This window comes from Bombina bombina, chromosome 6 (genome assembly GCF_027579735.1).
Source record: "Bombina bombina isolate aBomBom1 chromosome 6, aBomBom1.pri, whole genome shotgun sequence".
NCBI classification, from domain to species: domain Eukaryota; kingdom Metazoa; phylum Chordata; class Amphibia; order Anura; family Bombinatoridae; genus Bombina; species Bombina bombina.
This window is the reverse complement of record NC_069504.1, coordinates 389,304,843-389,332,272: the sequence shown is the minus strand read 5'-3', so window position 1 is coordinate 389,332,272 and position 27,430 is coordinate 389,304,843. Positions and strand designations below refer to the sequence as shown.

General features: G+C 38.7%; 1 protein-coding gene across 1 annotated transcript in view; it reads left to right on the top strand.

Annotated features, from left to right (window-relative positions):
- PCYOX1L (prenylcysteine oxidase 1 like) overlaps positions 1 to 27,430 on the top strand; it is a 138,199-nt gene that overhangs the window by 6,897 nt on the left and 103,872 nt on the right. The window contains exon 2 of the mRNA XM_053717104.1: positions 702 to 908. Within this exon, the coding sequence (XP_053573079.1) occupies positions 702 to 908 (207 nt within the window). The remainder of the gene's footprint in view (positions 1 to 701; positions 909 to 27,430) is intronic.

The following is a 27,430-nucleotide window of genomic DNA, read 5'->3' as shown; positions in this document are numbered from 1 at the left end:
AAATAGAGCGGAAGGCACCCTTCCGGATTAGATACAGTACAGTACATATCCTGGCCCTTTTATTATCCAGATGCAAACCATCCTTCTTATACAAGCTACTATCAAGCCAAACAGCGCTTTGATGGCTAACAAAACCATATCTTCTCTCCCTGCACCACCTCTCTAACCAAGAGTTAAATTCTATAATATGCTGCATTCTTCCTTCTTCCTGTCCATACACAGGTAAAACCACAGAAAAGGACACAGATGCAGCCACATGATCTAAACAATTTCCTAGTTTAAAAAAAACTCCTTTTGCACAGCAACATCATTGCTAGCTAGATCATTTGTACCTAGGCGAACAATAACATCTAATTCACTGTCTTTTCTAGCTGCCTTAACAATTCTTGAAACACGATTTAAATCTCTGTGAGCGGTAGAACCTGGAAGACATCTATCCTCTCTCTCAAATCTCCTTTATTATCATCTATCTGTACATTTAATAAAAGTCTTTTAATGTTAATGTGATAGTAAAATAGATGATCAGTACATTTTCTACCTTTATGACTTCATCAGCCTAATGTTGTTTTTATATATTTGTATTTATCTAATTGTGTTTATTGTACTTTGTGCCATACCGTCCCATTGAGCTTTTTTTAGTTGGATCAGTCTCTAATAACACACCTTTATGTAATACCAATCCATTTCCCCTCTATTTTCAGCTGTGGTTGGTGCTGGAATTGGTGGCTCAGCTGTAACTTATTTTCTGCAGCAGCAGTTTGGCCCTCAGGTGCAAATTGATGTGTATGAGGCTGATCGTGTTGGAGGACGGCTGGCGACATTGACTGTGAATAACCAGCAATATGAATCAGGGAGTCCTTCTATCCACTCATTGAATCTGCACATGCAAAACTTTGTCAAGTTGCTGGGTGAGCCTGGAATATAGGGGTTGTGTACCTGGTATATGTGTTGTGTCTGCCTACAAATAACCTCTCTGTTAGTCATCTGTCTTGTTCAGTACAATGAAATGTACAGGGAATCTTTTTTTTTTTTTTTTTTTTTTTTTTTTTTTTTAGTGATTCATATACAGGGAGTGCAGAATTATTAGGCAAGTTGTATTTTTGAGGATTAATTTTATTATTGAACAACAACCATGTTCTCAATGAACCCAAAAAACTAATTAATATCAAAGCTGAATAGTTTTGGAAGTAGTTTTTAGTTTGTTTTTAGTTTTAGCTATTTTAGGGGGATATCTGTGTGTGCAGGTGACTATTACTGTGCATAATTATTAGGCAACTTAACAAAAAACAAATATATACCCATTTCAATTATTTATTTTTACCAGTGAAACCAATATAACATCTCAACATTCACAAATATACATTTCTGACATTCAAAAACAAAACAAAAACAAATCAGTGACCAATATAGCCACCTTTCTTTGCAAGGACACTCAAAAGCCTGCCATCCATGGATTCTGTCAGTGTTTTGATCTGTTCACCATCAACATTGCGTGCAGCAGCAACCACAGCCTCCCAGACACTGTTAAGAGAGGTGTACTGTTTTCCCTCCTTGTAAATCTCACATTTGATGATGGACCACAGGTTCTCAATGGGGTTCAGATCAGGTGAGCAAGGAGGCCATGCCATTAGATTTTCTTCTTTAATACCCTTTCTTGCCAGCCACGCTGTGGAGTACTTGGACGCGTGTGATGGAGCATTGTCCTGCATGAAAATCATGTTTTTCTTGAAGGATGCAGACTTCTTCCTGTACCACTGCTTGAAGAAGGTGTCTTCCAGAAACTGGCAGTAAGACTGGGAGTTGAGCTTGACTCCATCCTCAACCCGAAAAGGCCCCACAAGCTCATCTTTGATGATACCAGCCCAAACCAGTACTCCACCTCCACCTTGCTGGCGTCTGAGTTGGACTGGAGCTCTCTGCCCTTTACCAATCCAGCCACGGGCCCATCCATCTGGCCCATCAAGAATCACTCTCATTTCATCAGTCCATAAAACCTTAGAAAAATCAGTCTTGAGATATTTCTTGGCCCAGTCTTGACGTTTCAGCTTGTGTGTCTTGTTCAGTGGTGGTCGTCTTTCAGCCTTTTTTACCTTGGCCATGTCTCTGAGTATTGCACACCTTGTGCTTTTGGGCCCTCCAGTGATGTTGCAGCTCTGAAATATGGCCAAACTGGTGGCAAGTGGCATCTTGGCAGCTGCACGCTTGACTTTTCTCAGTTCATGGGCAGTTATTTTGCGCCTTGATTTTTCCACACGCTTCTTGCGACCCTGTTGACTATTTTGAATGAAACGCTTGATTGTTCGATGATCACGCTTCAGAAGCTTTGCAATTTTAAGAGTGCTGCATCCCTCTGCAAGATATCTCACTATTTTTGACTTTTCTGAGCCTGTCAAGTCCTTCTTTTGACCCATTTTGCCAAAGGAAAGGAAGTTGCCTAATAATTATGCACACCTGATATAGGGTGTTGATGTCATTAGACCACACCCCTTCTCATTACAGAGATGCACATCACCTAATATGCTTAATTGGTAGTAGGCTTTCAAGCCTATACAGCTTGGAGTAAGACAACATGCATAAAGAGGATGATGTGGTCAAAATACTCATTTGCCTAATAATTCTGCACTCCCTGTAGAGCATACCATTTTTTTAACAACTTTTCAATTTACTTCTATTATTAAATCTGCTTAAATTTCTTGGTATCCTTTGTAGCAGTTTTACCAGGGCACTACTGGGAGCTAGCTGAACACATTGGATTATCCAATTACAAGAGGTGTATATACTGTATGTGCAGCAAACAGCAGCTTACTGCCAGTAGTGCATTTTTGCGCCTAAACCTACCTTGGTTACTGTGTGCTATTTTCATCAAAGAATACCACATTTTATAATAGAAGTACAAAGTATTTTTTTTTTTTTAAACTGCATGCTCTATCTGAACCATGAAAGAAAATAATTGGGTTTCATGTTCCTTTTAATGACAACAATGTAACCATATTAAATAGACTGTTTCTGTTTTTCTTTTTGTTTGTTTTTAATGATGCTTCTTTAGTGCATAAGCTTACTTTTTTCTTTTCAGACATGTGGTGACATCATGTCATTGTCATCCAATACAGATGTGAGAATTGTCATTATCATCCAGTCTGCAGTCATTACTTCAGTATGAACTGTGCTTGTTTAAGGCTTTATTTTATTGATTTTCCAAACAAAATAATAATTCTTTACAAAAATGAATTGACAATCTCAAGCCATACAAGACTATCTCAACACCATAACATTACAAAAGTATAATATATAAGATAAGAGAAAACTATTAATATATCTAGACATTCGATCGACTGAATTACCTCTGAAAATGGGGGGGGGGGGGGGAGTTCAGGAAAAGTTCAAGCAATCTGGGTGCCATTTTACCTACAATTCTACGTTACATTCGAGGGGTACATTTTTGCCAGCTTACTAGATATTGATCTTGTGAGATGGCATTATGTAGGAAAATTGTTTTATGAAATGGGTAGATAATTATATTTTGTGAATCCCAAGGTAAAGATTTATTGAAATAACCCCATTTCCCAAAAAAGAATTTGGTCTTTCGATCTGAAAGAATAAAGGGGTCAATTGTAATCTCATACCTTTAATCAAATCTTCCAAACGGGGTGAATTTTGGAATTCCATATTTTTAAAATTAGGTTCTGGCCTAATAATATCACTGTATTAGTTAAATCTGAGTTTACATTTCCTGTATAAGAAAAAAATATTTTTGCTTTTAAAACCTATTTTCTGTAAAATAAATTCGTTGACCTTGAAATTCGCCAAAAAAACATGAATTTTAGGGCAGAGCCAAAAACAGAATTTAGTATTAGATCTGCCTTGGGGAAAATGGCATATATTACCATTACCCTCCTCTCTAGTCCTCCATTTTGATAAGCATCCAGGTGTTAAATATGCTTTATTAGTTAATTTCATGTGAGATTCCTGAGAAATTAGAATTTGCTAGTCTGGGCAAATTCTATTTCAGGAAAATCCTTAAGCCATTTATGGTGCAAATTTGTATAAATGTTAACTGGTTTTGCTTAAGGGTTTATACCAAATAGAGACTGACATCTAGATTACGAGTTTTGCGCTAAACGGGCTGTGAAACTAATGCCAAAAAAGTTGCATTTTTTCACTCTCCATAGCGTTGCCTATTCGAGTTACTGAAAAGCCTCCTTGTGCGTGCGATATGGTGGCGTTAAGCTCCATTCCACACAAAATCCAAGGGCTGAGTTGACATGCTTGTGCACGCTTTTCCCCATAGACATCAATGGGGATTAAGGATGGGCACTAGTAAAATAGCCGAATGCCCTTTTAAGGGCAGTGGAAAAGAGCTGAATGCCCATACAAATGCCACTTTAGGGGCAATGGGTAGTTTAGGATTTTTTTAGAGTTAGTTTTTTTATTTTTGGGGGTTGGTTGGGTGGTGGGTTTTACTGTTAGGGGGACTTTGTATTTTTTTTACAGGTTTAACTTAGGGCAATGCCCTACAAAAGGCCCTTTTAACACCTTAACGACCGAGGACGTGCAGGGTACGTCCTCAGAAAAAAGGCAGTTAACGCCTGAGAACGTACCCTGCACGTCCTCGGTGTGGAAAGCAGCTGGAAGCGATCCTGCTCGCTTCCAGCTGCTTTCCGGTTATTGCAGTGATGCCTCGATATGGAGGCATCCTGCAATAACCTTTTACGGCCATTCGATGCAGAGAGAGCCACTCATGTGGAGGGGGGCGGGATCGTGGGCGGGTAAGTCCGGGGGCGCGCGCGGGCGCGCGCACATGCACGAGGGGGCGGGCGCGTGCACGGGGAGGGAGCGGGTGGGAACCGCTACACTACGGAAAAAATGTGTCCCAAAACAAAATAAAAGTGGGACATTTCATGCTTAAAAAAACCCCTTAGGTGTGATTTAGGTGGTGGGGGTTGGTCCGTGGGGGGATTGAGCTACACTGCAGAAAAAAATAAAAAAAAATACACATTTCATTGTTCAAACTGGGTACTGGCAGACAGCTGCCAGTACCCAAGATGGCCCCCAATAAGGCTGAGAGGGAGGCTTAGAGAGCTGTTTTGGGGGGGGATCAGGGAGGTTGGGGGTTAAGGGGGGATCCTAAACACAGCATATGTAAATATGCTTTTTTTTTTTTTTTTCCTTAAAAAAAAATAAAAAAATTTTTATTTTAGTACTGGCAGACTTTCTGCCAGTACTTAAGATGGCGGGGACAATTGTGGGGTGGGGGAGAGAAGGGAGCTGTTTGGGAGGGATCAGGGGGTGGGATGTGTCAGGTGGGAGGCTGATCTCTACACTAAACCTAAAATTAACCCTGCAAGCTCCCTACAAACTACCTAATTAACCCCTTCACTGCTAGCCATAATACACGTGTGATGCGCAGCAGCATTTAGCGACTTTCTAATTACCAAAAAGCAACGCCAAAGTCATATATGTCTGCTATTTCTGAACAAAGGGCATCCCAGAGAAGCATTTACAACCATTTGTGCCATAATTGCACAAGCTGTTTGTAAATAATTTCAGTGAGAAACCTAAAATTTTGAAAAAATTAACGTTTTTTTTACTTTGATCGCATTTGGCGGTGAAATGGTGGCATGAAATATACCAAAATGGGCCTAGATCAATACTTGGGGTTGTCTACTACACTACACTAAAGCTAAAATTAACCCTAGAAGCTCCCTACATGCTCCCTAATTAACCCCTTCAATGCTGGGCATAATACACGTATTGTGCGCAGTGGCATTTAGCAGCCTTCTAATTACCAAAAAGCAAAGCCAAAGCCATATATGTCTGCTATTTCTGAACAAAGGGGATCCCAGAGAAGCATTTACAATCATTTATGCTATAATTGCATAAGTTGTTTGTAAATAATTTCAGTGAGAAACCTAAAGTTTGTGAAAAAATTTGTGAAAAAGTGAACAATTTTTTTTATTTGATCGCATTTGGCGGTGAAATAGTGTCATGAAATATACCAAAATGGGCCTAGATCAATACTTTGGGATGTCTTTGAAAAAAAAATATATACATGTCAATGGATATTCAGGGATTCCTGAAAGATATTAGTGTCCCAATGTAACTAGCGCTAATTTTGAAAAAAAGTGGTTTGGAAATAGCAAAGTGCTACTTGTATTTATGGCCCTATAACTTGCAAAAAAAGCAAAGAAGATGTAAACATTGGGTATTTCTAAACTCAGGACAAAATTTAGAAACTATTTAGCATGGGTGTTTTTTGGTGGTTGTAGATGTGTAACAGATTTTGGGAGTCAAAGTTAGAAAAAGTGTGTTTTTTTTCCATTTTTTTCTTCATATTTTATAATGTTTTTTATAGTAAATTATAAGATATGATGAAAATAATGGTATCTTTTGAAAGTCCATTTAATGGCGAGAAAAACTGTATATAATATGTGTGGGTACAGTAAATGAGTAAGAGGAAAATTACAGCTAAACACAAACACTGCAAAAATGTAAAAATAGCCTTGGTCCCAAACGGACAGAAAATGGAAAAGTGCTGCGGTCATTAAGGGGTTAAGGGCTATTGGTAGTTTTTTGTAGTTTAGGGGGTGTTTTTATTTTGGGGGGGGGCTTTTTTATTTTTATAGGGCTATTTAGATTAGGTGTAATTGTTTTTATTTTTGATAATTTAGGTTTTTAATTGGTAGTATTTTTTTTATTTTATTAGAATAGTTATGTTAGATTAATTTATACTTTAATGTTTGGTTTATTTTTATTTCACAGGTAAGTTTTTATTTATTTAAATATAGATATATTGCAATTTTAATTTAAAGTTAGGGGGATGTTAGGTTTAGGGGTTAATACTTTATTATAGTGTTGGCGATGTGGGTGGGTGGCAGATTAGGGGTTAATAAATTTTAATTAGTGTTTGCGATGTTGGAGGGTGGCGGTTTAGGTGTTAATAGGAAGTTTATGGGTGTTAGTGTACTTTGTAACAGTTTAGTTATAAGTTTTGTGAAACATTTTTGATACACAAAATCCATAACTTCTACTCTCAGATCGTGGTATGAATTACAGCGGTATAGGCTGTAACGCAAGCATTTCTTTCATGTAATTGGCAAGAGTCCATGAGCTAGTGACGTATGGTATATACAATCCTACCAGAAGGGGCAAAGTTTCCCAAAACTCAAAATGCCTATAAATACACCCCTCACCACACCTACAATTCAGTTTTTACAAACTTTGTCTCCTATGGAGGTGGTGAAGTAAGTTTGTGCTAAGATTTCTACGTTGATATGCGCTTCTCAGCATTTTGAAGCCCGATTCCTCTCAGAGTACAGTGAATGTCAGAGGGATGTGAAGGGAGTATCACCTATTGAATGCAATGGTTTTCCTCACGGGATATCTATTTCATAGGTTCTCTGTTATCGGTCGTAGAGATTCATCTCCTACCTCCCTTTTCAGATTGACGATATACTCTCATATTCCATTACCTCTACTGATAACCGTTTCAGTACTGGCTTGGCTATATGTGGATGGGTGTCTTTTGGTAAGTATGTTTTCATTTACTTAAGACACTCTCAGCTATGGTTTGGCACTTTATGTATTTATATAAAGTTCTAAATATATGTATTGTACTTATATTTGCCATGATTCAGGTTTCAGTATATTTCCTTTTGCAGACTGTCAGTTTCATATCTGGGAAATGCATTTTTTAGGAAAATTTATTTCTTACCTGGGGTATAGTCTTTTTGCAATTGACTGTCATTTTAAATTTGCGGGCAGAATTAGGCTCGCGAGGGCACAAAATGCCAAACTATATTACGTCATTTTTGTCGCAAAGTTACGTTTGATGATGCAAATTCGTCATTTCCGGGGTCTTTGTCGACGCCGAGTCCTTTCACAAGGTTGCGTCTTCAATGACGCGAGTGTGTCATTTCCGAATGTTGTTAGCGTCAAAAAATGTTCTCTGTTTGTGCATCATTCTTGGTGCCAAATATTTTCATAATCTAAACCCCATTCCTATATGCCTCTTGCTTTTTTTCTCTTTCAGAAGGCTATGCTGTTGCATTTTTTTCTCATTCCTGAAACTGCCATATAAGGAAATTGATAATTTTGCTTTATATGTTGTTTTTTCTCTTACATTTGCAAGATGTCTCAATCTGATCCTGTCTCAGAAAACACTGTTGGAATCCTGCTGACTGATATCAGTTCTACCAAAGCTAAGTACATTTATTGTAATCTTATGGAGATTATGTCTAGAGCTTTGGTTTGTAATAAGTTGTCATGATAAACTTTTACATGCAGAGAATGTGGCCATCAGTAAAAGTACATTGCCTGTTGCTGTTCTTTTAAACATCTAATGTACAAGATATACTTGTGAATTTATAAGAATTTATTGCTGATACTTTTCAGAAGGCTTTGTCTGCCATCCCGCCTTCTAATAAATGTAAAGGTCTTTTTAAACTTCTCTCAAGTTGATGAATTTTCAAATGACCGACAACATACTGAATTATCCTCCCCTGATGAGGATCTATCTGATTCAGAAGATCCTTCCTCAGATGTTGACACTGACAAATCTACTTATTTATTTAAAATGGAGTACATTCGTTCTTTGTTGAAGAAGTGTTGATTATATTGGATACTGAGGAGACTAGTCCTCTTGATATTAAAGCTAGTAAACGTTTAAATTCTGTTTATAAACCTCCTGTGGTTATTTCAGAGATTTTTTCAGTTCCTGATGCTATTTCTGACATGATTTCTAAGGAATGGAATAGGCCTGGTACTTCTTTTATTTCTTCTTTAAGGTTTAAAAAAATTGTATCCTTTGCCAGCAGTTAGATTGGAGTTTTGTGAAAAGATCCCCAAAGTTGATGGGTCTATCTCTACTCTTCCTAAACGTACTACTATTGCTACGGAAGATAATATTTCTTTTAAAGATCCTTTAGATAGGAAACTTGAATCTTATCCAAGGAAAGCATATTTTTTTCAGGTCTTCTTCTTAGGCTTGTTATTTCTTTGGCTGATGTTGCAGCTGCTTTAACTTTTTGGTTGGAAACTTTAGCGCAACAAGTATCGAGTCATGATTTGTCTAGCATTGTTAATTTGATTCAACATGCTAATAATTTCATTTGTGATGCCATTTTTTAAAATTATCAAAATTGATGTTAAATCTCTTTCTTTAGCTATTTTAGCTAGAAGAGCTTTGTGGCTTAAATCTTGGAATGCTGATATGACTTCTAAGTCCAGATTGCTATTTCTTCCTTCCAAGGTAAAAAATCATTTGGTTCACAGCTGGATTCAATAATTCCAACTGTCACTGGGTGGAAGGGAGTTTTTTGCCTCAAGATAAGATCTAAGGGTAAATTTAAAGCTTCTAACCGTTTTCGTTCTTAAATAAGCAACAGAGACCTAATTCTTCCCCAAGGAATCCGTTTCCAATTGGAAGCTTTCTTCAAATTGGAATAAATCCAAGCCATTTAAGAGATCAAAGCCAGCCCCTAAATCCGCATGAAGGTGCGGCTCTTATTCCAGCTCAGCTGGTAGGGGGCAGATTAAGATTTTTTCTAAAATGTTTGGATCAATTCGGTCCAAAATTCCTTATTGGGACGATATCTTGGTACTTGCTCAGTCTTTAAGTTCTGCAGAATCTCACACGAATCAACTAGTGTTGTTTCTTCAAAGACATGGTTGGAGGATCAATTTACCAAAAAGTTCCTTGATTCCTCAGACAAGGGTCACCTTTTTAGGTTTTCAGATTCAGTGTCCATGACTCTGTCTCTAACAAGACAAGAGACCATTTAAATTGGTTTCAGCTTGTCTGCACTTTCAGTCTCTATTATTCCCTTCTGTAGCTATGTGCATGGAAGTTTTAGGTCTCATGACTGCAGCACCGAATGCGATTCCCTTTGGTCGTTTTCATATGAGACATTTCCAGCTTTGTATGCTGAATCAATGGTGCAGGGATTATACAAGGATATCACAATTACTATCCTTTAAATCCCAATGTTCGACTATCTCTGACTTGGTGGTTAGATCTCCATCGTATAGTTCTAGGGGCCTCTTTGGTTCGTCCAACCTGGACTGTGATCACAACAGATGCAAGTCTTTTCAGGTTGGGGAGCTGTTTGGGGATCTCTGACAGCACAAGGGGTTTGGGAATCTCAAGAGGCGAGATTACCAATCAATATTTTGGAACTCCGTGCAATTTTCAGGGCTCTTCAGGCTTGGCCTCTGTTGAAGAGTGAACCGTTCATTTTTTTTAGACAGATAATATCACAGCTGTGGTGGCATATGTCAATTATCAGGGTGGGACTCGCAGTCCCCTAGCTATGATAGAAGTATCTTGAATACTTTCTTGGGCGGAATCCAGCTCTTGTCTAATTTCTGTGGTACATATCCCAGGTGTAGACAATTGGGAAGTTTGATTATCTCAGCCATCAGACTTTACATCTGTGGGAGTGGTCTCTCCATCCAGATGTGTTCTCTCAGATTGTTCAGATGTGGGGTCTTCCAGAAATAGATCTGATGGCTTCTCATCTAAACAAGAAACTTCCCAGGTACCTGTCCAGGGATCTTCAGGCAGAAGCAATGGATGCGTTGACACTTCTTTGGTGCTACCAAGCTGCTTATATTTTCCCGCCTCTAGTTCTTCTTCCAAGAGTGATATCCAAAATCATCATGGAACTGTCATTTGTATTGCTGGTAGCTCCAGCATGGCCTCACAGGTTTTGGTATGCGGATCTTGTTCGGATGTCCAGTTGCCAACCTTGGCCTCTTCCATTTAGGTTGGATCTTCTGTCTCGAGGTCTGTTTTTTTCCATCAGGATTTCAAATCATTAAATTTGAAGGTATGGGAATTGAACGCCTAGTGCTTAGTCATAGAAGTTTCTCTGACTCAGTGATTAATACTATGTTACAGGCTCGTAAATCTGTTTCTGGAAATATTTTTTTATCGCGTTTGGAAGACTTTTTTATGGTGTTCTTCTTATAAATTCGCTTGGCATTCTTTCAGAATTCCTAGAATTTTTCAGTTTCTTCAGGATGGTCTGAATAAGGTTTTGTCTGCAAGTTCCTTGAATGGACAAATCTTTGCTTATTCTGTCTTATTTCACAGAAAGATTGTTAAGCTTCCTGATATTCACTGTTTTTAACAGGCTTTGGTTTGTATCAAACAGAGAAAGATGCTGAAATAGGGCAGTGCAAAGAAAATCTTCCGTCAGAGAGAGCCACACAGTGTTGCTTCAGCATGTCTTCGGCGAGTTACCACTAGCGCCCCCTCCTACTGCGTGACGTCACACTCCAGGAGCCAAACAGATGGTGTCTCCACCCGGACACCCAAAGCAAACAGCCAATAGTATAAACAAGATGTAAGGCTGCACCGGATACAATGACAGGATAATCCAACGATGATGAAAAAGAATAAGATTTATTGGGATAAGCATTAAAAACAGATTGCTGACATAGAAAAAACCCCTTTAAACAAAGGGGAACTGATCACTCCATAAACAGAGAGATCAGAAGGGCAGCAAAACAGGAAACTGCATACGCGTTTCGTGCGGGGCTACCGCACTTGATCACTGGTTTGTATCAAGCCTGTCAATGAATCAATCTCTCCTCCTTGGAGTCTTAATTTGGTTTTGAAGGCTTTACAGGCTCCTCCATTTGAGCCTATGCATTATTTGGAAATTAAACTACTTTCTTAGAAAGTGTTGTTCCTTTTGGCCATCTCTTCTGCTAGAAGATTTTCTGAATTATCTACTCTTTATTGTTAATCTCTTTTTCTGATTTTTCATCAGGATAAGGCGGTTTTGCGGACTTCATTTTAATTCTTTCCTAAGGTTGTGATTTCTAACAACATTAGTAGAGAAATTGTCCCTTCCTTGTATCCTAATCCTAAGAATTCTTTGGAGAAATCCTAACATTCTTTGGATGGTGGTAAGAGATTTGAAATATTATGTTGAAGCTACTAAAGATTTCAGGAAGACTTCTAGTCTATTTGTTATGTTTTCTGGTTCTAGGAAAGGTCAGAGAGCTTCTGCCATTTCCTTGACTTCGTGGTTAAAGCTTGGGTTTCATTCAGCTTATTTGGGGTCGGGTCAAGCCCCGTCTCAGAGAAATACAGCTCATTCTACTAGATCAGTCTCCACTTCGTGGGCATTTAAGAATGAAGCTTCAGTTGATCAGATTTGCAAAGCAGCAACCTGGTCTTCTTTGCATACATTTACTAAATTCTACCGTTTTGATGTATTCAGAAGCAGCTTTTGGTAGAAAAGTTCTTCAGGCAGCTGTTTCAGTTTGAATCTTCTGCTTATGTTTTAAGTTTTTTCTTTTCATTTAATGAGAATCAACTTATATTTTGGGTTGTGGATTATTTTTTCAGTGAGAAATGGCTGTTTCTCCAACATTGGTGTGTCCGGTCCACGGCGTCATCCTTACTTGTGGGATATTCTCCTCCCCAACAGGAAATGGCAAAGAGTCCCAGCAAAGCTGGTCACATGATCCCTCCTAGGCTCCGCCCACCCCAGTCATTCTCTTTGCCGTTGCACAGGCAACATCTCCATGGAGATGGTTAAGAGTTTTTTTGGTGTTTAAATGTAGTTTTTATTCTTCTATCAAGTGTTTGTTATTTTAAAATAGTGCTGGTATGTACTATTTACTCTGAAACAGAAAAGGATGAAGATTTCTGTTTGTAAGAGGAAGATGATTTTAGCAGACAGTAACTAAAATCGGTTGCTGTTTCCACATAGGACTGTTGAGATGAAGTAACTTCAGTTGGGGGAAACAGTTAGCAGACTTTTCTGCTTAAGGTATGACTAGCCATATTTCTAACAAGACTGTGTAATGCTGGAAGGCTGTCATTTCCCCTCATGGGGACCGGTAAGCCATTTTCTTAGTCAAAAACAAACAGAATAAAGGGCTTATTATGGGCTAAAAAACTGGTAGACATTTTTATGGGCTAAATCGATTGCTTTATTTGTGCATATTATTCAAATTTAGGCTAACAATTGACTTTTATAATCTTGGGGAACGTTTATAAAACGGCAGGCACTGTATTGGACACCTTTTTCAGTCAGGGGGCCTTTCTAGTCATAGACTGAGCCTCATTTTCGCGCCATTAATGCGCAGTTGTTTTTTGAGAACAGGGCATGCAGATGCATGTGTGTGGATCTAAGAATCTATGAAAAAGCTTTTAGAAGGCGTCATTTGGTATCGTATTCCCTTCAGGGCTTGGTTGGGTCTTAGCAAAGACTGTATCTGGGACTGTATAGGGGTTAAATTGAAAAACGGCTCCGGTTCCGTTATTTTAAGGGTTAAAGCTCTGAAATTTGGTGTGCAATACTTTTAAGGCTTTAAGACACTGTGGTGAAATTTTGGTAATTTTTGAACAATTCCTTCATACTTTTTCACATATTCAGTAATAAAGTGTTTTCTGTTTGAAATTTAAAGTGACAGTAACGGTTTTATTTTAAAACGTTTTTTGTGCTTTGTTGACAAGTTTAAGCCTGTTTAACATGTCTGTACCTTCAAATAAGCTATGTTCTATATGTATGATAGCCAATGTGTCTCCCCATTTAAATTTATGTGATAATTGTGCCATAGCGTCCAAACAAAGTGAGGACAGTACTGCCACAAATAATGATATTGCCCAAGATGATTCCTCAAATGAGGGGATTAAACATGATACTACATCATCTCCTACTGTGTCTACACCAGTTTTGCCCATGCAGGAGGCCCCTAGTACATCTAGTGCGCCAATACTTATTACCATGCAACAATTAACGGCTGTAATGGATAACTCCATAGCAAATCTTTTATCCAAAATGCCTACTTATCAGAGAAAGCGCGATTGCTCTGTTTTAAACACTGAAGAGCAAGAGGACGCTGATGATAATTGTTCTGTCATACCCTCACACCAATCTGAAGGGGCCATGAGGGAGGTTTTGTCTGAGGGAGAAATTTCAGATTCAGGAAAAATTTCTCATCAAGCTGAACCTGATGTTGTGACATTTAAATTTAAATTAGAACATCTCCGCGCACTGCTTAAGGAGGTGTTATCTACTCTGGATGATTGTGACAATTTGGTCATTCCAGAGAAATTATGCAAGATGGACAGGTTCCTAGAGGTTCCGGTGCCCCCCGACGCTTTTCCTATACCCAAGCGGGTGGCGGACATAGTAAATAAAGAGTGGGAAAAGCCCGGCATACCTTTTGTTCCTCCCCCTATATTTAAGAAATGATTTCCTATGGTTGACCCTAGATAGGACTTATGGCAGACAGTCCCCAAGGTCGAGGGGGCAGTTTCTACTCTAAATAAACGCACTACTATTCCTATTGTAGATAGTTGTGCTTTCAAAGATCCTATGGATAAAAAATTGGAAGGTTTGCTTAAAAAGATTTTTGTACAGCAAGGCTACCTTCTACAACCAATTTCATGCATTGTTCCTGTCACTACGGCAGCGTGGTCCTGGTTCGAGGAACTAGAAAAGTCGCTCAGTAGAGAAACTCCATATGAGGAGGTTATGGACAGAGTTCACGCACTTAAATTGGCTAACTCTTTTATTCTAGATGCCGCTTTGCCATTAGCAAAATTAGCGGCGAAAAATTCAGGGTTTGCTATCGTGGCGCGCAGAGCGCTTTGTCTAAAGTCTTGGTCAGCGGATGTGTCATCCAAGACAAAGTTGCTTAACATTCCTTTCAAAGGTAAAACTTTATTTGGACCTGATTTGAAAGAGATTATTTCAGACATCACTGGGGGAAAGGGCCACGCCCTTCCACAGGATAGGTCTTTTAAGGCTAAAAATAAGCCTAATTTTCGTCCCTTTCGCAGAAATGGACCAGCTTCTAATTCTGCATCCTCTAAGCAAGAGGGTAATGCCTCACAACCCAAACCAGCCTGGAAACCAATGCAAGGCTGGAACAAGGGTAAGCAGGCCAAGAAGCCTGCCACTGCTAACAAAACAGCATGAAGGAGTAGCCCCCGATCCGGGACTGGATCTGGTGGGGGGCAGACTCTCTCTCTTTGCTCAGGCTTGGGCAAGAGATGTTCAGGATCCTTGGGCGCTAGAAATAGTTTCTCAAGGTTATCTCCTGGAATTCAAGGAACTACCCCCAAGGGGAAGGTTCCACAAGTCTCACTTATCCTCAAACCAAATAAAGAGACAGGCATTCTTACATTGTGTAGAAGACCTGTTAAAGATGGGAGTGATACACCCAGTTCCAATAAAGGAACAAGGAATGGGATTTTACTCAAATCTGTTTGTAGTTCCCAAAAAAGAGGGAACTTTCAGACCAATTCTGGATTTAAAGATCCTAAACAAATTTCTCAGAGTACCATCGTTCAAAATGGAAACCATTCGAACGATTCTACCTACAATCCAGGAAGGTCAATTTATGACTACCGTGGATCTAAAGGATGCGTATCTTCATATTCCTATCCACAAAGAACATCATCAGTTCCTAAGGTTCGCCTTTCTGGACAAACATTACCAGTTTGTGGCCCTCCCATTCGGGTTAGCCACTGCTCCAAGGATTTTCACAAAGGTACTCGGGTCCCTTCTAGCGGTTCTAAGACCAAGGGGCATTGCCTTAGTACCGTACTTGGACGACATGCTAATACAAGCGTTGTCTCTTTCAAGGGCAAAGGCTCACACAGACATCGTTCTGGCCTTTCTCAGATCTCACGGATGGAGGGTGAACATAGAAAAAAGTTCCCTATCCCCGTCAACAAGAGTTCCCTTCTTGGGAACAATAATAGAAATTCCTTAGAAATGAGGATTTTTCTGACAGAGGTCAGAAAATCAAAACTTCTAAGCTCTTGTCAAGTGCTTCATTCTGTTCCTCGTCCTTCCATAGCGCAGTGCATGGAAGTAATAGGATTGATGGTTGCAACAATGGACATAGTTCCTTTTACACAAATTCATCTAAGACCATTACAACTGTGCATGCTCAAACAGTGGAATGGGGATTATACAGACTTGTCTCCAATGATTCAAGTAGATCAAAAGACCAGAGATTCACTCCATTGGTGGCTGATCCTGGATCATCTGTCCCAGGGAATGAGCTTCCGCAGGCCAGAGTGGGTTATTGTCACGACCGACGCCAGTCTAGTGGGCTGGGGTGCGGTCTGGGAATCCCTGAAAGCTCAGGGTCTATGGTCTCGGGAAGAGTCTCTTCTCCCGATAAACATTCTGGAACTGAGAGCGATATTCAATGCTCTCAGAGCTTGGCCTCAACTAGCAAAGGCCAAATTCATAAGGTTTCAATCAGACAACATGACGACTGTTGCTTATATCAATCATCAAGGGGGAACAAAGAGTTCCCTGGCGATGAAATAAGTGACAAAAATAATTCAATGGGCGGAGGATCACTCCTGCCACTTGTCTGCGATCCACATCCCAGGAGTGGAAAATTGGGAAGCGGATTTTCTGAGTCGTCAGACATTTCATCCGGGGGAGTGGGAACTCCATCCGGAAATCTTTGCCCAAATAACTCAATTATGGGGCATTCCAGACATGGATCTGATGGCATCTCGTCAGAACTTCAAGGTTCCTTGCTAAGGGTCCAGATCCAGGGATCCCAAGGCGACTCTAGTAGATGCACTAGTAGCACCTTGGACTTTCAACCTAGCTTACGTATTCCCACCGTTTCCTCTCATTCCCAGGCTGGTAGCCAGGATCAATCAGGAGAGGGCCTCGGTGATCTTGATAGCTCCTGCGTGGCCACGCAGGACTTGGTATGCAGACCTGGTGAATATGTCATCGGCTCCACCATGGAAGCTACCTTTGAGACAGGACCTTCTTGTTCAAGGTCCATTCGAACACCCAAATCTGGTCTCCCTCCAACTGACGGCTTGGAGATTGAACGCTTGATTCTATCAAAGCGTGGGTTTTCAGATTCGGTGATAGATACTCTGGTTCAGGCCAGAAAACCTGTAACTAGAAAAATTTACCATAAAATATGGAAAAAATATATCTGTTGGTGTGAATCCAAAGGATTCCCATGGAATAAGATAAAAATTCCTAAGATTCTCTCCTTTCTTCAAGAAGGTTTGGAGAAAGGATTATCTGCAAGTTCTCTAAAGGGACAGATCTCTGCTTTATCTGTCTTACTACACAAAAGACTGGCAGCTGTGCCAGATGTTCAAGCATTTGTTCAGGCTCTGGTTAGGATCAAGCCTGTTTACAGACCTTTGACTCCTCCCTGGAGTCTAAATCTAGTTCTTTCAGTTCTTCAAGGGGTTCCGTTCGAACCCTTACATTCCATAGATATTAAGTTGCTATCTTGGAAAGTTTTGTTTTTGGTTGCAATTTCTTCTGCTAGAAGAGTTTCAGAGTTATCTGCTTTGCAGTGCTCTCCTCCTTATCTGGTGTTCCATGCAGATAAGGTGGTTTTGCGTACTAAGCCTGGTTTTTCTTCCTAAAGTTGTTTCTAACAAAAATATTAACCAGGAGATAGTTGTACCTTCTTTGTGTCCAAATCCAGTTTCAAAGAAGGAACGTTTGTTACACAATTTGGACGTTGTCCGTGCTCTAAAGTTCTATTTAGAGGCTACTAAAGATTTCAGACAAACATCTTACTTGTTTGTTGTTTATTCTGGTAAAAGGAGAGGTCAAAAAGCGACTTCTACCTCTCTTTCCTTTTGGCTTAAAAGCATCATCCAATTGGCTTATGAGACTGCCGGACGGCAGCCTCCTGAAAGAATCACAGCTCACTCCACTAGGGCTGTGGCTTCCACATGGGCCTTCAAGAACGAGGCTTCTGTTGACCAGATATGTAAGGCAGCGACTTGGTCTTCACTGCACACTTTTGCCAAATTTTACAAATTTGATACTTTTGCTTCTTCGGAGGCTATTTTTGGGAGAAAGGTTTTGCAAGCTGTGGTGCCTTCCGTTTAGGTGACCTGATTTGCTCCCTCCCTTCATCCGTGTCCTAAAGCTCAGTCTATGACTAGAAAGGCCCCCTGACTGAAAAAGGTGTCCAATACAGTGCCTGCCGTTTTATAAACGTTCCCCAAGATTATAAAAGTCAATTGTTAGCCTAAATTTGAATAATATGCACTAATAAAGCAATCGATTTAGCCCATAAAAATGTCTACCAGTTTTTTAGCCCATAATAAGCCCTTTATTCTGTTTGTTTTTGACTAAGAAAATGGCTTACCGGTCCCCATGAGGGGAAATGACAGCCTTCCAGCATTACACAGTCTTGTTAGAAATATGGCTAGTCATACCTTAAGCAGAAAAGTCTGCTAACTGTTTCCCCCAACTGAAGTTACTTCATCTCAACAGTCCTATGTGGAAACAGCAACCGATTTTAGTTACTGTCTGCTAAAATCATCTTCCTCTTACAAACAGAAATCTTCATCCTTTTCTGTTTCAGAGTAAATAGTACATACCAGCACTATTTTAAAATAACAAACACTTGATAGAAGAATAAAAACTACATTTAAACACCAAAAAAACTCTTAACCATCTCCATGGAGATGTTGCCTGTGCAACGGCAAAGAGAATGACTGGGGTGGGCGGAGCCTAGGAGGGATCATGTGACCAGCTTTGCTGGGACTCTTTGCCATTTCCTGTTGGGGAGGAGAATATCCCACAAGTAAGGATGACGCCGTGGACCGGACACACCAATGTTGGAGAAAACAGAATTTATGCTTACCTGATAAATTACTTTCTCCAACGGTGTGTCCGGTCCACGGCCCGCCCTGGTTTTTTTAATCAGGTCTGATGAATTATTTTCTCTAACTTCAGTCACCACGGTATCATATGGTTTCTCCTATATATATTTCCTCCTGTCCGTCGGTCGAATGACTGGGGTGGGCGGAGCCTAGGAGGGATCATGTGACCAGCTTTGCTGGGACTCTTTGCCATTTCCTGTTGGGGAGGAGAATATCCCACAAGTAAGGATGACGCCGTGGACCGGACACACCGTTGGAGAAAGTAATTTATCAGGTAAGCATAAATTCTGTTATTTATTTTTATCCCTCCCTCTCTAGTGACTCTTGCGTGGAGTTCCACATCTTGGGTATTGCTATCCCATACGTCACTAGCTCATGGACTCTTGCCAATTATATGAAAGAAAACATAATTTATGTAAGAACTTACCTGATAAATTAATTTCTTTCATTTTGGCAAGAGTCCATGAGGCCCACCCTTTTTGTGGTGGTTTTGATTTTTTTTTGTATAAAGCACAATTATTTCCAAATTACTTTGTTGATGCTTTGTACTCCTTTCTTTATCGCCCCACTTCTTGGCTATTGGTTAAACTGAATTGTGGGTGTGTTGAGGGGTGTATTTATACGCATTTTGAGGTTTGGGAAACTTTGCCCCTCCTGGTAGAATTGTATATCCCATACGTCACTAGCTCATGGACTCTTGCCAATATTAAAGAAATGAATTTATCAGGTAAGTTCTTACATAAATTATGTTTTAGCCGGACCGCACAACCTGTAATACCGGCGCTATGAAAATCCCACACATTTTTTGAGTGCGGAATGGACGTTGCGTTACAGGCTAAAATGCTTGCGGTATAGCTATACCGCCGCAACTCGTAATATGTGTTCTTGGCCATTCCAGCGTAATGGCCATTTTTTCAGCGTTAAAAGCCGTAATGCACCGTAACACAAAACTCGTAATCTAGGTGTGAGTGATTACCTAATTTATATAATTTAATAAACTGGTCTAATACAACTAAAGACCATTTTGACCCACTTTTTTTAAAATTACCTTTATATAATAATTTCCGACCTGTAAATAGGCATACAAATCCTTAGATGATGGGGAAATGTTATTGGATAAATTATCAAAGGTTTTAATTTCCCTTAACTCATCATCTTTGAGTTAAAATTCCAACTTTAACCCTTTAAACTACCATTTATTAAATATTCAGATCCTTGGGCCAGGCTTAAATTTATATATAGACATTAATCCTATAATTCTTGCACTATCTTTTTCCTGGCTTCTATAATGTTCTTAAACATCACTCTATCTTGTATTTCCTTGGGTAAGTTCTTATAGGGAAAATGTAAAATTGCTTTCAATGATAGTAATTTGTCTCTGTTATCAAATCTACCACAACTTTAGCTAGACATTCCCAGTTGTACAATTTTATACCCCTGCAAATTTTCCCAGCTGTGTGAGTTTATGTATAGCTAAGCATGGTTTGATTCCCCCCTGCAAAAAATTATAACATATTGAGTTATAAAAAGCTAATTATTTTCTTTCTTAAGGTGGTAAGAGTGCACAATTCCTTACTGTTGGGAATTCATCACTTATCCATCAGGAGGTGACAAAGACACCCTACACCAAGAGCTTTAATATCCCTCCTACTTTCCTTTCCCTCTCAGTCTTTCTTTACCTCCAGGAGCAGGTGAAGATTGAGGTGCACAGGGTTTTATTTAGAATTTATAGGGATATTAATCCCATTTTTCCCTCATAAGGTAAAACTTGGAAGAGAGGGACATAGGAAAGTACTGGCTGTGCAATATAAATCTCCTGTGGGAGTCGTGGTCATAAGCCTACTTCTGGTATTACTGGGACTGTTCCCTTTAGCCTCCTCCTGTCTGGCCATGTAAAAGACTCCCTTAGTATATTTTCTACTGTCAGTAACAGTGCTCTCTACTGTATCCTCCGGAATAACATCTGGGTAACATCTGGGTAAGAGCAGAGGAGTGGGCATTCACTGAGTAAGTAAGTACTTTGTGTTATGTATCTCATAGCCAGTCACACAGAACAGCCTTATCACATAACTTTGGCTGGTTTAATATGATGTGTAGACTGTTTGTGCACAAACAGGGGTTTGGAATTTTATTATTATATGCTATACCTCATTGTATTTATTAAACCCTATATCAATGTATACTTGGGTTTACGTTTTGTTTATTTCCAGAGTGAGTAATTTACGGAATGTATAACATAATAGGTAACTGTTCCTTTTAAATGGACTTGCTCTCATTGCGGCTGGCATTCTTAGCGCTCCACTCTCACAGACCGCATCAGCGTTAAGAAGATACTGGAGTCCTGTTCCAGTACAATGAGAGGAGGCAGGGCGCATAGCAGCGGTTCTGCCATAAGGGATAGTGTTAATGCCTTTCCCTGGCGCACTCTCCACCTCTTCCTCTTTTCCTACGGTGTTAAGTGTGCAGCAGGAGTACTTAATTTTGCAGTGTTACCTGTAGTATCGGAGGGGGTAAGATCCCTATGCCAGGAGCAGGGGGCGCACCTTGCTAATTTATTAGGTGATAAATTATTTTTACACCTTGCTTTTTGGAAAGATTTATTATAATTTTTCTATAATATTTTACATAGCATATGTACTATACACTTTTTAGTGACTAGAGGTGTACTTCAAGTGTAGCTTCACATTTTGTGTTAAATAGATATGAAACCCAAATTCTTTCTTTCATGATTCAAAAAGAGCATGCAATTTTAAGAAGCTTTCTAATTTACTCCTATTATCAATTTTTCTTCGATCTCCTGGTATCTTTATTTGAAAAAGCAAGAATGTAAGCTTAGGAGCCGGCCCATTTTTGGTTCAGCACACTGAATAGTGCTTGCTGATTGGTATCAACTTTCACGAAAGCGATATTTATTGCTGCACTTTTAATCTAGCCTTTACTTTTTTTTAATAAATGTGTGCTTTGTAAATTGGTTACTTTTTGTCCCCCAACTCAATTTTGCATCACTTGCTTAAATTCTGTGTTACAGTTTCAGTTGTCTAATTCTACTTCTGTAAGTCCAGTTGTTCCTCCTCCTGTGTATACCACACCGGGTAGCGTTACTGATTTTTCCTCCGGTTTTAAGGATCACTTAAAGTCTGCTAATACTTTAGGATTTTGGCAAATATTTTCTCTAGTTCCTCTACTAAAGGTGACATTCCAGCAGTTTCTACGGTTTCAAGCCAGTTCAGATATCTTACTCTGAGGGATCTGTCTTCTGAGGACGTATCCTCAAATTCGGATCAGGAATCTGAGAAATGTACCTTTCAGTTTAAGCTTGAAGAGCATCTACGTTCCTTACTTAAAGGATTACTAACTTTTGGTTTTTATATTCAAAACGGACCATATATTTTCAATTACATTTATCAAACAAATGTAATCTACCTTATTATGTGTAGAAATGAAGCTCTATTTCTTTGTAAAAGAACGTTTTATTTTATCCGAATGACATTACATCATCCAGCCCTCAAATATGGGCCGTACACGATGTAACACAGTAACCAATGGGATGGCGAGTTTTTGCATGTAATTATAATTCTATTGCGTCACCCTACGCATGCGCAATTCGATTTGTATACTCTTGCATGCGCAGATTGCGGCACAAATGCCGACATTATCCACACTGGATTCCAAATAACGCATGCGCATTTTAAATACAAATAGCTTAGATAGGTACTCCAGCCATTCTACGTAGTTTACCTTGTCACTATGTTATAATGCTATCTGTACACTATTCTTTGTCTCTTTTTAATTTTCACTGTTAATATTTCACAAACCAATTAATTATATTATTCAGAAATGTAATTCTTTATTAATTAAATTTTATTGATGAGTTTATTTGGTCATTTTTAATATGCATAAGATAAATAATAAAATAAATGTCAGTTATTGAAATTTCATTTATAGCCTTTTGAAATGTCTGAACTGTAAGACCTACCATTATTATTTCTTGTCATTTAAAGTGGGCAAAGTGAGGCATTGATTATGGAATTGGTAAAACTGGGTGATAATTTTTTTTTTTTAAATATACAGGTAATGTTAGTTTATTAAACCCAATAGGTATCAAAACATGAAAAAGATATTACATGCAAACATTCTCCTTCCATTGGATGAACTCTGACTCACAAATCAACAAACTGCACAAAATATTAAGTTTTTATACATATATATATATCCATTTTTGATAAAAAATATTTTTAAAATATTTGATTATAATATATGTATCCTTATTTTTTATATATTTTATATATATCCATCTAATTAATTCATATATATATATATATATATATATATATATATATATATATATATCATATTTCGTTTTGAGCGCATATTAACATCTATATATTAATTATACTGTTTATATCTTTATACTATTTATTGTATTTATATTAATATATTTATATTTATTGATTTAGATATTTATACTATTTAGATATTTATACCTAAGCTTTACATTCCTGCTTTTTGAATAAAGATAGCAAGAGAACGAAGAAAAATTAATAATTGGAGTAAATTAGAAAGTTGCTTAAAATTGCATGCTCTATCTGAATCATGAAAAAAAATGGGTTTAGTGTCCCTTTAAACATTTTATGCATTGTTGAAATGTCAAGCTTAATGGTCCTGTAAGGGAGAGTAGAAAATTTGACCGTTTCTTTCATGTAATTGGCAAGAGTCCATGAGCTAGTGACGTATGGGATATACAATCCTACCAGGAGGGGCAAAGTTTCCCAAACCTCAAAATGCCTATGATTACACCCCTCACCACACCCTCAATTCAGTTTTACAAACTTTTCCTCCTGTGGAGGTGGTCAAGTAAGCTTGTGCTAAGATTTCTATGTTGATATGCGCTTCTCAGCATTTTGAAGCCCGATCCTCTCAGAGTACAGTGAATGTCAGAGGGATATGAAGGGAGTATCACCTATTGAATGCAATGGTTTTCCTCACGGAAATCTATTTCATAGGTTCTCTGTTATCGGTCGTAGAGATTCATCTCCTACCTCCCTTATTCAGATCGACAATATACTCTCATATTCCATTACTTCTACCGATAACTGTTTCAGTACTGGTTTGACTATCTGCTATATGTGGATGGGTTTCTTTTGTAAGTATGTTTTCATTACTTAAGACACTCATTAAATTTTGCGGGCAAAATGAGGTTCGCGAGGGCGCAATATGCCAAAGTTTATTGCGTCATTCTTGGCACGAGAATTTTTTTGCGAGAAGATATGTCCAATGACTCAAATTCGTCATTTCCGGCGTCTTAGTTGACGCCGAGTTCCTTACACAAGGTTGCGTCTACAATGACGCGAGTGTGTCACTTCCTGATGTTGTTAGCGCTAAAAAAATTTCAGTTTGCGTTGTGTGTCATACTTGGCGCCAAATAATTTCATTATTTAAAACCCCATTCCTATATGCCTCTTGCCTTTTCTTTTTTCAGAGGGCTATGCTTTTTGCATTTTTTTCCCATTCCTGAAACTGCCATATAAGGAAATTTGATAATTTTGCTTTATATGTTGTTTTTTCTCTTACATTTGCAAGATGTCTCAATCTGATCCTGTCTCAGAAACCACTGTTGGAACCCTGCTGCCTGATAACAGTTCTACCAAAGCTAAATGCATTTGTTGTAAATTTGTGGAGATTATATCTCCAGCTGTGTGTAATAGTTGTCATGATAAGCATTACATGCAGAGAATGTGTCCATCAGTAATAGTACAATGCCTGTTCCTTCAACATCTAATGTACAAGATATACCTGTGAATATAAAATATTTTATTGCTGATGCGATTCAGAAGACTTTGTCTGCCATCCTGCCTTCTAATAAACGTAAAAGGTCTTTTTAAAACTTTTCATAAAGTTGATTAAATTTCAAATGACCGACAGCATAATGAATTATCCTCCTCTGATGAGGATCTATCTGATTCAGAAGATCCTTCCTCAGATATTGACACTGACAAATCTAATTATTTATTTAAAATGGAGTATATTAGTTTCTTGTTAAAAGAGGTGTTAATTACATTGGATATTGAGGAAACTAGTCCTCTTGATATTAAAACTAGTAAACGTTTAAATTCTCTATTATAAACCTCCTGTGGTTACTCTAGAGGTTTTTCCAGTTCCTGATGCTATTTCTGATATGATTTCTAATTAATGGAATAGGCCTGGTGGTACTTTTATTCCTTCTTCAAGGTTTAAAAAATCATATCCTTTGCCAGCAGTTAGATTGGAGTTTTGGGAAAAGATCCCCAGAGTTGATGGGGCTATTTCTACTCTTGCTAAACGTACTACTATTCCTATGGATAGTATTTCTTTTAAAGACCCTTTAGATAGGAAACTTGAATCCTATCTAAGGAAAGCCTATTTATATTCTGGTCATCTTCTCAGGCCTGCCATTTCTATGGCTGATGTTGCAGCTGAATCAACTTTTTGGTTGGAAAGTTTAGCGCAACTGGAAATGGATCCTGATTTGTCTAGCATTGTTTGCTTGCTTCAACATCATTTTATCTGTGATGCCATTTTTGATATCATCAAAATTGATGTTAAATCTATGTCTTTAGCTATTTTTGCTAGAAAAGCTTTGTGGCTTAAATATTGGAATGCTGACATGGTATAAAATTCTAGATTACTATCTCTCTCTTTATTTCCAAGGTAATAATTTATTTGGTTTTCAGTTGGATTCGATTATTTCAACTGTCACTGGGGGAAGGGAGTTTTTTTGCCTCAGGACAAAATGATTTGTCTAGCATTGTTTGCTTGCTTCAACAGGCTAATCATTTTATCTGTGATGCCATTTTTGATATCGTCAAAATTTATGTTAAATCTGTCTTTAGCTATTTTTGCTAGAAAAGCTTTGTGGCTTAAATATTGGAATGCTGACATAGTAATCTAGACTTTTATACCATCTCTTTATTTCCAAGGTAATAATTTATTTGGTTTTCAGTTGGATTCGATTATTTCAACTGTCACTGGGGGGAAAGGAGTTTTTTTGCCTCAGGACAAAAGACCTAATGGTAAATCTAAAGCTTCTGTTTTCTTTTCTTTCGACAAAATAAGGAACAGAAACCTAATCCTACCCCCAAAGAATCTGGTTCCATTTGGAAACCTTCTTCAAGTTGGAGTAAATCCAAACCATTTAAGAAACCAAAGCCAGCCCCCAAGTCTGCATGAAGGTGCAGCCCTCATTCTAGCTTAGCTGGTAGGGGGCAGATTAAGATTTTTCAAAGACATTTGGGCAGATTCTGTCCAAAATTAATGGATTCAGAGTATTGTCTCTCAAGGGTACCGAATAGGATTCAGAGTAAGACCTCCTGTGAGAAGATTTTTTTCTCTCACGCATCCCAGCAAATCCAGTAAAGGCTCAAGCTTTTCTGAAGTGTGTTTCAGACCTGGAGCTTTCAGGGGTAATCATACCAGTTTAGTTCAGGAACATTGTCTGGGGTTTTATTTAAATCTATTCATTGTCCCAAAGAAAGAAAATTCATTCAGGCCAGTTCTGGATCTGAAAATTTTAAATCGTTATGTAAGAGTGCCAACTTTCAAAACGGTGACTATGAGGGCTATTCTGCCTTTTGTTCAGCAAGGGCATTATATGTCCACAATAGACTTACAGGATGCATATCTTCATATTCCAATTCATCCAGATCACTATCAGTTTCTGACATTCTCTTTTCTAGACAAGCATTACCAATTTGTCGCTCTTCCATTTGGCCTAACGACAGCTCCAAGAATCTTTTCAAAGGTTCTTGGTGCCCTACTCTCTGTAATCAGAGAACGGGGTATTGCGGTGTTTCCTTATTTGGACGATATCTTGGTACTAGCTCAGTCTTTACATTCTGCAGAATCTCACACAAATCAACTAGTGTTGTTACTTCAAAGATATGGTTGGAAGATCAATTTACCAAAAAGTTCTTTGATTCCTAAGACAAGGGTCACCTTTTTAGGTTTCCAGATAGATTCATTGTCCATGACTCTGTTTTTAACAGACAAGAGACGATTAAAATTGGTTTCAGCTTGTCGGAACCTTCAGTCTCAATCATTCCCTTCAGTAGCTATGTGCATGGAAGTTTTAGGTCTCATGACTGCAGCATCGGATGCGACCCCCTTTGCTCGTTTTCACATGAGACCTCTCCAGCTTTGTATGCTGAACCAATGGTGCAGGGATTATACAAGGATATCACAATTAATATCCTTAAATCCCAATGTTCGACTTTTTCTGACTTGGTGGTTAGATCACCATTGTATAGTACAAGGGGCATCTTTTGTTCATACAACCTGGACTGTGATTACAACAGATGCAAGTATTTCAGGTTGGGGAGCTGTCTGTGGATCTCTGACAGCACAAGGGGTTTGGAAATCTCAAGAGGAGAGATAACCAATCAATATTTTGGAACTCTGTGCTATTTTCAGGGCTCTTCAGGTTTGGCATCTGTTGAAGAGAGAACCGTTTGTTTTCAGACAGACAATATCACATCTGTGGCATATGTTAATCATCAGGGTGGGACTCACAGTCCCCAAGCTATGAAAGAAGTATCTCGGATACTTGCTTGGGCGGAATCCAGCTCCTGTCTAATTTCTGCGGTTCATATCCCAGGTATAGACAATTGGGAAGCGGATTATCTCAGCCGTCAGACTTTACATCTGGGGGAGTGATCGCTCCATCCAGATGTGTTTTGTCAGATTGTTCAGGTGTGGGGTCTTCCAGAAATAGATCTTATGACTTCCCATCTAAACAAGAAA